Below are 12,052 nucleotides of genomic sequence, written 5' to 3'. Positions count from 1 at the left end.
CCCCCAAATTGTCCAAATTTATTGGTGGGTGTCTCCCTTGATGGATATTGTTTTGAGGGAGGGAGTCCTTTGACAGCTTTTAAAAAAGGTTTGTGACACGCACACGGGAGTCTTGGATTGTTTACCGACTAAGTTCCTTACAGAAAGGGTGCTACCGTGACTCTGGGAGTGCTGGGTAATGAGTATTTGAGTCAATGGACTTCACATTCCTCTGTGCTACCGCTGTTTTCATTCACACTCATCTCGAGCCTGTAGTGTCTTCTCTCTTCTTACTTTGTGGTAGGCCCTCAAGGAATATTTGTGTAATGAATCGATCTTGTGGTCCTGGTCCACTAGGACCCCAGGATCTTTTTCTATCACTATTATGTATAGCCATTTCTTTTCTTTTTTTTTTTTTTTAAATATATTTTATTGATTTTTCACAGAGAAGAAGGGAGATAGAGAGTTAGAAACATCGATGAGAGAGAAACATCGATCAGCTGCCTCCTGCACGTCTCCCACTGGGGATGTGCACGCAACCCAAGTACATGCCCTCGACCAGAATCGAACCCGGGACCTCTCAGTCCACAGGCCGACGCTCTATCCACTGAGCCAAACCGGTCTCGGCATAGCCATTTCTTTAACATCTTTTTCCAGGGCAGTTCCCTCTCAACTCTATGCCCATCTGGTTTCCAGCCCCAATGCCTTCCACTCTCTTTCCTTCACCTGCACATGCAGAGTTGGTGAGCACCAGCTTCTCCCTCCACCAGCCACTGATACCAGAAGTGGGGTGTCATCTTTGAGACCCCGGTGATGTTGTTAGCTCAACCGGGCAGCCTCCTGGAGGTGGTGTTAGGATGCGGAGGGGCATGTGGATCATCTGTTACGCTTGGGTCTACCCAGGAGCTTTGGCCAGGGCAGTGGGTGTGGCAGGATCTGCCCACATCAGCACTAGGGTCCTGGGAGAGCTGCAGCCGACCCTGAGAGGGCCCTGGAATCCGGGACCCCGTGCTGAGGTGGGGAAGAGCTTCAGCCAGGCTTGGTCTCAGCTGCCTTTCCTCAGAGGTCATGGAGTGTAAAATGTGAATGTCCCTTCACAGGCCTGGGACGCACTGGCCCGCAGTTCCTTTCCTGCTGGCCTGGCCGCATCTCCCGAGAGCACCTGAGAGGAGGGGCCCTGGAGCCAGCCCTGCACCAGCGTCCAGTGCCTCCTGGTCTTGGCTGTGGGGCCCTGTGCTTCCTTCGGCCTTTTCTCTGGTGCTGCAGGGCCTGCCTGGCTGCCCATCCCTGGCTTAGAGCCGAGTCCGGCAGAGCCGCGTCCGATGTTTGCAAGGATGGGCTTTCAGGGATGTTTCTGCGGTCAGACGGGCAGGACCAGGGCAGGCAGAGAGGGTGACCTGGTGCGGGCTTCCGAGCCCGGCCCTGCGCCGAGCCCTCCCCACGGCTGCCCGGGGCTGCGTGATGAAGTGTGAGCTCCCCGAGAGGCGTCCCCCCATAGCTGGCTCCTTCCTGGGGCTGCATCCCACAGCCCCAGGCCCAGTGGTCCACAGGCGGGGATCGATCCCGTCACCCTTGGCAGCCCGGGCGGGGAGAATGGGTCCCTCGTGCAGACGCCCTCAGATGGTGCTGGCTGGGCTGCGAATGACAGCCCCGCGGAGGCACCCAGAACAGCAAGGTCACCCCGTCCTTTCCCGCCCCGCTACCCGCCTCACTCTGGAAACCCCTCCCTCACCCCGAATCCTGAGAAAAGGCCCCGCAGATGCCTGTGGTGAGGAGGGGGCAGGTCCCCAAGACAGGCAGAGCTAGAGCAACCCCGGCCGGGACCAGCTGCCCCCAGCCTGCAGGTGGCGAGGGCTCCCCTGCCAGGAGAGGCGAATGGGCTAGGGCTCAGATGGGAGCTGCGGAGAGAAACTGGCTGGTCTGGCGGCCCCAGAACCGCCTGTGGGCACTGAAGGGTCTGTTCCCTTGGGCACTGCCTGGCCGCCCTGGGCACCGGTCTGCAGCCCTGAGTGTGGCATCGGGGCCTCCGCTGTGCCCGCGGCTCACGGCACTCGGGCACTGAGGGCTCCTTTCGGTCCACGTCACCCGGGAGGGGGTGGCTGACCCGGGGAGCAGGCGTGAGGCTCCCACGGGGGCCCGGCCCCCAGGCACAGTTTATGCCCTCTCCAGGTCCCCTTCCCCAGGGCTTTCCCACGCTGGATTCATAGCGGCCAGGAGCAGTGAGAAGAGGCAGGAGATGCTGTGTGAGCTTGGATCAGTGACTTAGCTTCTCTGAGCACGAGTGTCCCCTGAGAAAAAGTGGGGCTGCTTCTTGCTCTGTTTGTTGACCAGGGTGCAGCGATCTCGGACGTGAATGTGAAACCTCTTATTTCTCTGTTAAGAACTTCCCTTTCCTATTAATAACGTTTGATGAAATGTGGGTGTGACCAACAACAGTCAGGTGGCAGGGCCTTGGGAAAGAGGGGGCCCCAATCCCAGGCAGGGGTCACAGGGGGCGGGGGGTGGGAACACAGGTCTGGTGGGGGTTGCAGGCCAGCTGGGGAGGCAGAGCCCTCGCCCCTTCCCATCACCACCCCTCCCCCTGGGGAGACTCTCAGGGCCCCATCATCCCATGCGTCTTGACCGAGTGCCCCCTCACCACAGGGCTCTGGGGGTCGCCGCCCCCCGGAGCTCACAGTCTGTAGAGGGGACCCCGACAGATACTAATCAGATGTCACAGAAGCGAGTATGAAATTACAGGGTTACACTCAAAGAAGGCCTTCTGCCAGCCTGACCCATTCCAGGGGCATTTCAGGAAAAACCACTCTGGGGGCCTCGGTTTCCCGTTTGCGAAAGGAGTTGCAGTCGGACTGGAATTGGGCGGTGTCGCCGCGTCGGCCTGTAGCGACGTAAATGTTCATGGAACGAGGTAAACATTCCCGAGCCTTTCCTGGACTCAGGAGTCACATGTGGTGACAGTTGTCGGTTTCTCAAAACATTGAAGGTGCCGCGGCCGTGTGACCGGCCGGCCACTCTGGGCTCACTCCCCGCGGAGAGCGGCTTCGAGGCAGCCCGCATCCTCAGCGGGTGGACGGACAGAGCACTGAGCCACCCGCCAGGTCACTCGACTGAGCCAGGAGGGACACCCGGGTTCTGCTTTTGGGAGGCACCTAGCTCGTCAGATTCACGGGGGCGGAAAGTAGGAGGGAGGTTGCCATGGGGGGGGGGCAGGGAGGGGAGGGTGTGTGTAATGGGGACAGGGTGAAGAAGCTCAGATGGCGGCGGTGGAGACGGCTGCACCACAGTGTGAAGGTGCCCAAGGCCACTGGGCAGTGCGCGTAACCGTGGTTAAGTGGTTAAGGGGGTACGTGTTACCGTTAAGTGTCGTTTAACACAACTTTTTTTTAAAGCCCCATGTGGCCACCATGTTGGACAGAGAGGCAGAGGGATTTTCATCGTAGAAGGAAAGGCCGCACAGCGGGTCCGGGCGGGCCTGCCTGCTGCTGGCTCCTCTTCTTCCCATGGGGCCGGGGTCAGACCCCATGGCGGGCAGGGGAGGGGCAGGGGGAGGAGCACTCATGTCACTGTGCCCGCTGGCCATCAGGGTGGGCAGAATCGAGGGGCCTGCCAGGGGCTCCCCGAGGAGGCAGGCGTGGACCCCACCTGCGCAGAAGGCTGGCTGTATTCTCATTTCTCCAGCGGGGCCTGGGGGCGGGATGTGTGCTTGGGTTCAGGTTTCTGTCCTGGATGGCGGTGCCTTGGGCGGGCCAGCTGGAGCCCTGCTCCCGGGGACATGCAGGGAAGGACGGTTCAGGCCCCCGCCCCCCTAGTCCTGCAGGGAGGAGGAGGGGCGGAGGGACATGGGGGGTGGGGTGGAGAATGGCTCCCAGACCCACAGACAGATGGAAGCAATTTCCAGTCACGTGGGCGGGGCGGGGCGGTCGCCCCATAAGACAGGGCCCCAAAGCCACACGCGGCCCAGATGCTGCTCTTGTCTTTGTTTATTTAAAGGTGCAGGGCCGGGGAGAGCTTTTCTGAAGAGGGAGCGGTGCCTGCCGGGCGGGGCGGGCAGGTGGTGGGGGAGGCCCCGGCGAGGGTTGGGCCTCAGCCTCACCCTGGGCCCCGGGTGGCCTTTCCGGGGCTGGGCTGGGGTGGGCAGCGGGGACCCCAGGGCTCCTGGCTTTTCATGTGCATCGTGTTACTTTCTCATCCCTCAGTCCCCTGACGTGGGGATTCTTGTGAAGCAGGGACGGGAGTGCCTGGCTCCTGAGATAAACCGCCCACGGCCGGTTTCTGGAATCGGTCAGCCCGTGGCCCCTGTCACCTTCCTGCCTCTGTGGCCCCGTGCAGCCCGGGTGCGGGGGAGGGCCCCGGCCCTGACCTCAGCTCCCCAGTGCCCCGTCACAGCGTGTGGGCCGTGGGCATCCGCTGCGGGGGGGCCGCTGAGGGCGCACAGCGTGGGGGTAGGGTTGGTTATTGCATCAGGAAGTGGGAACGCAGTTTACGGAAAACTGGGCACTGGCCTGGCACCGGTCCTGGGCTCCTGGGGCTGGTGAGGAGTGGGTGGCCGGAGGGCGGGGCTGGGGGCAGCGGGTGGCTGGCTGAGGGGAAGTGGGGGGGGCACTGAGACACAGACCCTGGTGGGAACCGGAACTAGACGGTGTACCTCACGTCCCCATTGGGCACCTTCCGGGCACCCTCCCCCAGCCTCTGACCCGGGCAGGTGGCGGGGCAGCAGGGGAGGGGCTGTGGGAAGGAGGAGGGTCTGACCGGCGGGCCGCAGAGCGGGAGTTATTTTGAGAAGCTCAGCCCCACCTGCCCGCCTGGCCGCTGCCCCGGAAGCAGAACCTCCTCCTGGCCGCGGGCGAGGGGCACTCAGGGCTGGGCTCAGAGAGAAGGTGGCCGCTGGGGTCCAGTCCAGGGGCGGCAGGGGCAGGGGGACCGTGGCTCTACCTCCAAAGGGCACTCAGCCCGCCCGGGCTGTCGGGGGGCACCCGGAGGTTGAGCAGGACTCCCCAGGAGTGGCAGGCGGATGGTGGTCCCTCCCTCCATGTTCATGAGGCCGCCCTCTCCTGGCCGGTGGAGGGGATGGAGCCCAGCTGGGTCCTCCGGGGTGAGCTCAGGTGATGAGCAGGTGGGCGGGGCCGGCGGGCGGAGAGGAGCCGGGCGTGGAGACAGGTCTGAGGGTCCGGGTGGTGCCCTGCGGGCCCGGCCACCTGCGTGGCTGCCAACAGTGGGTGCCTTTTATGTGGCCCCATGACAAGGGCTTCGGGGCCAGGTTTTCCTCGGAGGCCTCAGGGCAGCTGAGCCTCAGTTTCCCCGTCTGAGAAATGGAGCCGATGGTTGTTGCTGCCGGAGGACGTAGGGGCCTGGGGGCACCTGCGGGTGACCCGTCACCCCTAACGCCTCTGCCCTTCTTCCCGCAGCCACCGAGGCAGCTCCCGGCTGCGCTGGCGACATGGCTGACACCCCCAGGGACCCCGGGCTCAAGCCGGCGCCTGCGCCGCGGAACGAGAAGGCCCCCGTGGACTTTGGCTACGTGGGCATCGACTCCATCCTGGAGCAGATGCGCAGGAAGGCCATGAAGCAGGGCTTCGAGTTCAACATCATGGTGGTCGGTGAGTCCCGCCCGCAGGGCGCCGCTCAGCCCCGGCCAGCCGGCTCCGGGGGCGGCTCTCACGCCAGCCTGCCCGGCCTCTCTCTGTAACGCGGGGCCACGGCCTGGCCTGCGGGATGGGGTGCGGGTGGCCCTGTAATGTGCACCCGTGTGCCAGCCTGAGGGTTCCAGCTCCTCAGAGCGGCCACTGCCCCCATTGGAGCCCCCGGGAGGGCTCTCGGAAAGTGGGACTCTGACCCGCGGCCTCCCCGTCTAGCTTCTGCCGCAGCGCCCCCCGGCTCCCACTCGAACCCTGGCCTTCAGTCCCACGGGGCTGCCCCCCACGCCCAGCAGGCCCAGGCCTTTGGCACCAGGAAGAAGTGACCCAGCGACCTTTTGCCGAGGCTGGCGGTCAGGGCTGCATGCTGGGCCCACCAGTCTTTCCCTAGATAACCCGGAGGCTGGGAGCCCAGCCCCGGGTTGGACCGGAGCCCAGCAGCGTGGGCGGCCGGCCGTGGCTGGCCTGTGGCCGGTTCACAGACCTCCCTCCGTGGGGGAGGCGGGCCCTCTCTCTGGGGTCCTGGGTGGGGGCTCTGGGAGCTTTTCCTCTGACCCGCACGTGCTCTGCGTCCAGCCCTTCTCGGGAGGGAGCCATGGGACCCGCAGGGGGTGGTTGGACCCCTGTGCTCAGAGGCGGGGGTCCAACCATGCGCTGGGGGAGCGTGACCGCTGCCTGGCTCCCCCTGACCGGAGCCCTCCACAGAGGGGTGCTGGGGGTGATGCCCAGACATTGCGGAGTCGCTGGTCTGTGAACCCCCTGACCGGATGCCGGCCGACGGCCCCTTCTCCCCCCAGGGCAGAGCGGCTTGGGGAAGTCGACCTTGATCAACACCCTCTTCAAATCCAAGATCAGCCGGAAGTCAGTGCAGCCGCCCAGCTCAGAGGAGCGCATCCCCAAGACCATCGAGATCAAGTCCATCACGCACGGTGAGGGGCGGGGCCAGTCCTGCCTCCCTCCCCCCTGAAGCGGGGTGCGGGGTGCGGGGCCAGGACCCGGACCCTGCACTGGGGACCTGCGGCATCTCCTCCATCTCGTTCACTCTGGGTCGGGGTGAGGGTCGGCTCTCGGGACCCCATGGTCCAGTCAGGCCCAGCTCAGAGGTCCAGTTCCTACCAGAGACCCTGGGCGGGGCCTCCAGGGGAAGGCCAGGCCCCGCTGGGCATCCGCTGGTGCAGACTCCGTGTCACTGGTGTAGCTGGGGTGTCATCGCAGGTCACCCTGGGGCGCCCCACGTGGGCCATGTTGGGCCGGGGCTGGCCAGGCGGGCGGCGAGAGGGCGGCACCAGGTGTGAGGTCCCGGCGCCCGCTGAGCTCGGCTCCGTGGTCCTCGCAGACATCGAGGAGAAGGGCGTCCGCATGAAGCTGACGGTCATCGACACGCCGGGCTTCGGGGACCACATCAACAACGAGAACTGGTGAGGGCGAGGGCGGGGGCTGCGGGGTGGGGCTCCTCCAGGCTGCTGCCAGCCCCGGGGGTCCCAGGTCTGCCCTTCCCCCCCCACCACCCGCCCTGAGGTCACGTCTAAGCTGAGGCTGTGGTCCCTGCTCAGAGAGTCCCGCGCGCCGGGGACCAGGCTGGGCCCTGGGAATGGGTGGCCTGCCGTGGGGACCGGGGCGCTGCCCCGAGCTGGGGCGGGAGGAGCCTGAGGCTGACCCCCCTCCCCCCGCAGCTGGCAGCCCATCATGAAGTTCATCAACGACCAGTACGAGAAGTACCTGCAGGAGGAGGTGAACATCAACCGGAAAAAGCGCATCCCCGACACGCGCGTGCACTGCTGCCTGTACTTCATCCCGGCCACCGGCCACTCGTACGTGTGGCGCCCTGGGCCGGGGCCGGGCCTGGGATGCCCCCCGAGCTCCATGCGGCCGGAGGCGGGTGACCCCCCCTCACTCCCGTCCCGGGTCCACCGACCACACGCTCACCCACATGTTCCGTTCCAGCCTCAGGCCCCTGGACATCGAGTTCATGAAGCGCCTGAGCAAGGTGGTCAACATCGTGCCGGTCATCGCCAAGGCCGACACGCTGACCCTGGAGGAGAGGGTCTACTTCAAACAGCGGGTAGGGCTCCACTCCCCCCCCCCCCCCCCCCGCCCCCGGCAGCCACAGGTCTCCTGGCGGGCAGGTCTGCAGCCGCCGCCCCCCCCCGCCCCCAGAGGCAAAAGAACTGGAAAATATCAAGGTCACCAGCCCCCAGAGGTCATGGCAAAGGCAGATACTGTGGGGCAGGGCCCGCTTGCCACAGGGATGGTGCCCACATCTCTCTCCCCTGAACCCCCAGATCACCGCCGACCTGCTGTCCAATGGCATCGACGTGTACCCCCAGAAGGAGTTTGACGAGGACGCGGAGGACCGGCTGGTGAACGAGAAGTTCCGAGTGAGTGATGGCCCCGGACGCTGTGCCCGCGGAGGGTGTGGGCGGGCCTCCTGCCCATCCAGGTCTAAGGAAGACGGGGGGGGGGTGGCCTTGAGCCCTGAGAACGCCCTCTCTGGCTGGTGGGGGTCGGAGCCCGAGTGTCCACAGTGGCCCCAGCTCAGGCAGCTCCTCCCAGGCCCACGTGTGACCACGCCCTGCCCTCCCCCAGGAGATGATCCCGTTCGCCGTGGTGGGCAGTGACCACGAGTACCAAGTGAACGGGAAGAGGATCCTCGGCAGGAAAACCAAATGGGGCACCATCGAAGGTAGCTGCCCGCTGGCGTGCGGGGCACCGGACAGATCAGCAAGGCAACGCCGCCTCTGCCCCCCCACCCCGCCCCCCACCCCCAGCTGCCAGCCAGGCCTGAGCTGGGCGCTCGGAACCTCGTCCCTTGCGTTGCCCCCAGCCGGCCACCAGGAGGGGCTCACTGGGGAAACGGGGGGCAAGCAGCCATGAGCTGATAGAGCCGGGCCTCCTGGACCCGCCCCCCCCCCAGACGGGGAGGGAAGGCCAGGCGTGCAGGGGTCACTGTACGGGGTCATCACTCAGCCCTACAGCGCCCACCCTGTGGCCGTGGCTGCCCCTCCTCGCAGAGGCCGACAGCCTGCCCGGCGCTGGAATGCACGGGGCCACCCGCCCTGGCAGCTGCCGGGAGAGCTGGGAGAAGGGTGCAGAGGCACGTGACCTTTCTGGGTGCCCACGCAGGTGCTGGCGGTGGGTGCAGGCTGGGTGTTTGCCACGTCTGCCTTGCAGGCTGCTTCGCCTTCAGCTCCTCCCTGGTCCAGGGGTCTTGACCCTGGAGGTGTCCCGAGGGCCGCTCACCTCCCTGTCCCTCTCAGGCAGACTTTGCCCTGGGCCTGCCCTGTCCTGGCCCCTCCTCTTTCATCTCCTCTCTTCCTGAGATCTTGCTGTTTAGGGACCTTTTTATGGAGGCATGTTTGGGGGCTGGAGGGGGGGACCTTTGAGATAAGACCAGGGCAGTGGGGACGTGGGAGGGGCCGGGAGGGCGGCGCGGTGATTGACGTCCTCTGCTGCCCCCTGGTGGTCGGCTCGGCCCTGCAGGCAGCTGGGGTGGAGAGCGAGGCTGCTTCCCTGCCGGGCTCCCTATGTCCCTGTTCCAGCCGCTGTGCGTTGGTGGTGCCACCAGCTCGCGCTGAGGGTCCTCAGGAAGCAGCCCCGTCCGTGGGACTATGGGGTGGTGGTGAGGTGGCAGCGCCTGCACCCCACAGCTTCTGGGAGGACCCAGCTTAGAGCCGCCCGCTGTGCTCGCCCTGGGCCAGCGGGTGCGCCCCCCGTACTGTCCTTTGTCCCCCCACCATCCGGGCATTTACCCTTGAAAAGCGCCCACGTGTGGTCCAGAGGCAGGTGGGTGTGGCGGCTCACAGGTAGCTCACTCCATCCTCACGTCCCGAGAGCTGGGCGGCGTCCTTATGCCCATTTTCCAGAGGCGGAAACTGAGGGTCAGAGGGGCTCTTTCTTGCTGTTTCCTAGCCTGGTTCCTGTGCCATCTCCTTGCTCTTCCAGAACCTTCTGGGGAGCAGGAGCCGAGCCAGGCCCGTCACCCGGTATCCGCAGCGCCAGGTGCCTGGGAGGTGCCAGTGCTCACCTGTGGAGCAGCGACTCCCTCTCCCCGCCCACCTGCCCCCACCTGCCCCGGGTTCCTCTGGGCACCCAGCTGCTGGGGGCGGGGCGGCCAGGGCTGGGGGCGGGGCTTCGGGCGGCGCTAAAGCCCCTCCTCTTCCCTCCTCAGTTGAGAACATCATGCACTGTGAGTTCGCTTACCTGCGGGACCTCCTCATCAGGTGAGACCTGGGGGGGGCCCAAATCGGGGTGTGGGCGGTGGGCGAGGGCGCTAATCCCCCGCCGGGCAGCCGAGCAGTGGGGTGGGGGTGGGGAGGGCTGCAGCGGGAGGCCAGGCCCGGGCGGGGGAGGGGCGGGGGGGCGGGGAGGGGCGGGGAGGGCGGAGCGTGGAAGGGTCTGCGCCCTGCGCCCTGCACCCGGCGGCCCTGCCACTGGCCTCTCCCTGCGCCAGGACGCACATGCAGAACATCAAGGACATCACCAGCAGCATCCACTTCGAGGCCTACCGCGTGAAGCGCCTGCACGAGAGCAACATGGCCAACGGCGTGGAGGACCAGGAGCCGGGGGCCCAGGAGATGTAGACGCCGCCGCCCCTAGACCCAGCCCCCAGCCCCCCACCCCCTCTCCCAGCCCCAGCCCGCCCCTCGCCCCGTTCATTTTATGTCCTCCCCTCCATTCGGCATCGCTCTCCGCCCCTCCCCACGATGCCAGGACCGACACCGAGTGCCCCCGAGTATGATTGTTACTGGCCCACCCACGGGGGCCGGGCGTGGAGGCCGGCGCTCTGGCTGCCCCTCAGGTCCAGGGACGCTGGACCCCAGGCCTCCTGCTCTTGCTCTTGGTCCCCCCACCCCCGTGCCCCCACTGTCTCAGCCCCGGGAGCCGGGGGGGTGTGCCCAGGAGGGGTGGCGCCCGCTGCGGGACCTGGAGCCCCTTGCTGCCTCCACCCCCTGACATGGCGTGGCCATAACTCAGACCACATAACTCAGAGAGCCCCTGACCCCTGTACCCCCGCGGGGAGACTAGTTAATTCCACGAGACGCAAGTTGCCAATTGCTTAGACGTGGCGAGCCCGTCGGCTGCCGCCCGCCCACCCACCTGCGAACCCGCCCTGGAGCGGGAAGTGCCTTTACCCAGCCGCCCCCTCGAGCCCACACTCCCGCGGTCCCCTCGGACGGGAGCGGAGACAGGTTGGAGAGGAAGGTGTGTCCTCGTTGACCTGTGGTGCCCCTGTCGTCCCCACTGGCTGGGATTTGATTGAGGATTCAAAGGAGGAAAAGATGCACCCCCCGCCCCCCAAATTTTAGTAAGGTCAAGCAAGTGAGCCTGGTGGGGAGCTGAGTGAGGAAGTGATGGCCAGTGCCCAGGAGGGGCCTCTGGACCATGGCTGGGCTGCTCAGTGGCCCAAGGGGCCTTGGTCCCTGCGCCCCCTGCCTGTGGGCTGAGCAAGTGTGCAGGTCTGTCTGTCTGGACACCCATTTGGCCCTGGTGCTCTGGTTAAATGAAGGCCCAGGCCACCCCAGGTGCCCACTCAGCCCCCCTGGCCATGCCCTTGCTGGCTGGAAGGTGGGAGACCTTGACTCTGTGGCCCTGAGTGTGCCTGGGGCCTGCACCCCAGGACCCCCAAGAGGGGAAGGCCAGGATTTCCCACGAGAACAGCCCAGGGACCCCCATGCTCCCTCAGCCCCTCTCCACAAGGGGACCAGCAGGGACCGCGTATGCATGCGCAGCAGGCTTCCTCCTGCCTCGAGATGGGTGCGGGGCGCCTGCAGACCCCAGGGGAGCAGCGGGAGATGTGGGGTGCAGACAGACCCGGCGTTGGCTCCCCGGTCACCAGAGGAGGACCCCTCGGTGAAACAGTTTACTTACCGACTTGCCGTGTTTTTGCCAAAACCGCGATGTTGAAGGACGTGTCCGCTTCCAGCGTCAGAGTGCGAGGTGGGGCACCTCCCGGGCGCCCGCCGCCTCCGCCCCAGCCTGAAACCCTCCCTCACGGGGGTGCGTCCGCAGTGGCCTTTCGCTAGGTGCCTCCTGAGAATCCGCCTCTTTTGTATAAATAACAAAGTGTTGGAAATGTATTTCCTGAAATAAATGTTCCAAATGCAAACCTGGGAGGCTCCGGGTGGGTCCTTCCCGGACGGCTGGGGTGCGGGGCGCAGGGTGTGGGCCGGGGAAGGGTGCGGGGCCCGGGAAGGGTGAGCAGTGCGCGTGCGGGGAGCTCTTTGCTCCTTCGGGGCCTTGGAAGCGCTCGTTTGCGGGGATGACTGAGGAGCGAACAGCAGCCGGGCGGGTGGCCCAGCGGTTCAGGGTCCACCTGTGAGCCCGGGGGCCATGGTTCACTCGGTCAGGGCACCTGCCCAGGCTGCAGGCTCAGTCCGTGTGGGGCAGCCGATCAATGATCCTCTCACCATTGATGTTTCTCTCTCCCTCTCTTCCTCTCT

At 65.8% G+C, this 12,052-nt stretch overlaps 1 protein-coding gene across 6 annotated transcripts in view; it reads left to right on the top strand.

Moving 5' to 3' along the window:
- Window positions 1-11,720, top strand: part of SEPTIN9 (septin 9) — a 123,787-nt gene extending 112,067 nt beyond the window's left edge. For all 6 annotated transcript variants that reach the window (XM_036338842.1, XM_036338840.1, XM_036338841.1 and 3 more), the window contains 9 exons: window positions 5,385-5,576; window positions 6,410-6,541; window positions 6,949-7,030; window positions 7,286-7,423; window positions 7,557-7,674; window positions 7,895-7,990; window positions 8,199-8,295; window positions 9,781-9,832; window positions 10,063-11,720. In XM_036338842.1, the coding sequence (XP_036194735.1) occupies window positions 5,385-5,576; window positions 6,410-6,541; window positions 6,949-7,030; window positions 7,286-7,423; window positions 7,557-7,674; window positions 7,895-7,990; window positions 8,199-8,295; window positions 9,781-9,832; window positions 10,063-10,192 (1,037 nt within the window). In that variant the 3' untranslated portion in view covers window positions 10,193-11,720. The remainder of the gene's footprint in view (window positions 1-5,384; window positions 5,577-6,409; window positions 6,542-6,948; window positions 7,031-7,285; window positions 7,424-7,556; window positions 7,675-7,894; window positions 7,991-8,198; window positions 8,296-9,780; window positions 9,833-10,062) is intronic.
- The last annotated feature ends 332 nt before the right edge of the window (window positions 11,721-12,052 follow it).

This window comes from Myotis myotis, unplaced genomic scaffold, assembly GCF_014108235.1.
Source record: "Myotis myotis isolate mMyoMyo1 unplaced genomic scaffold, mMyoMyo1.p scaffold_m19_p_17, whole genome shotgun sequence".
NCBI classification, from domain to species: Eukaryota; Metazoa; Chordata; class Mammalia; order Chiroptera; family Vespertilionidae; genus Myotis; species Myotis myotis.
Note: the sequence above shows the minus strand (reverse complement) of the source record. Positions and strands in the feature narration are given on the sequence as shown.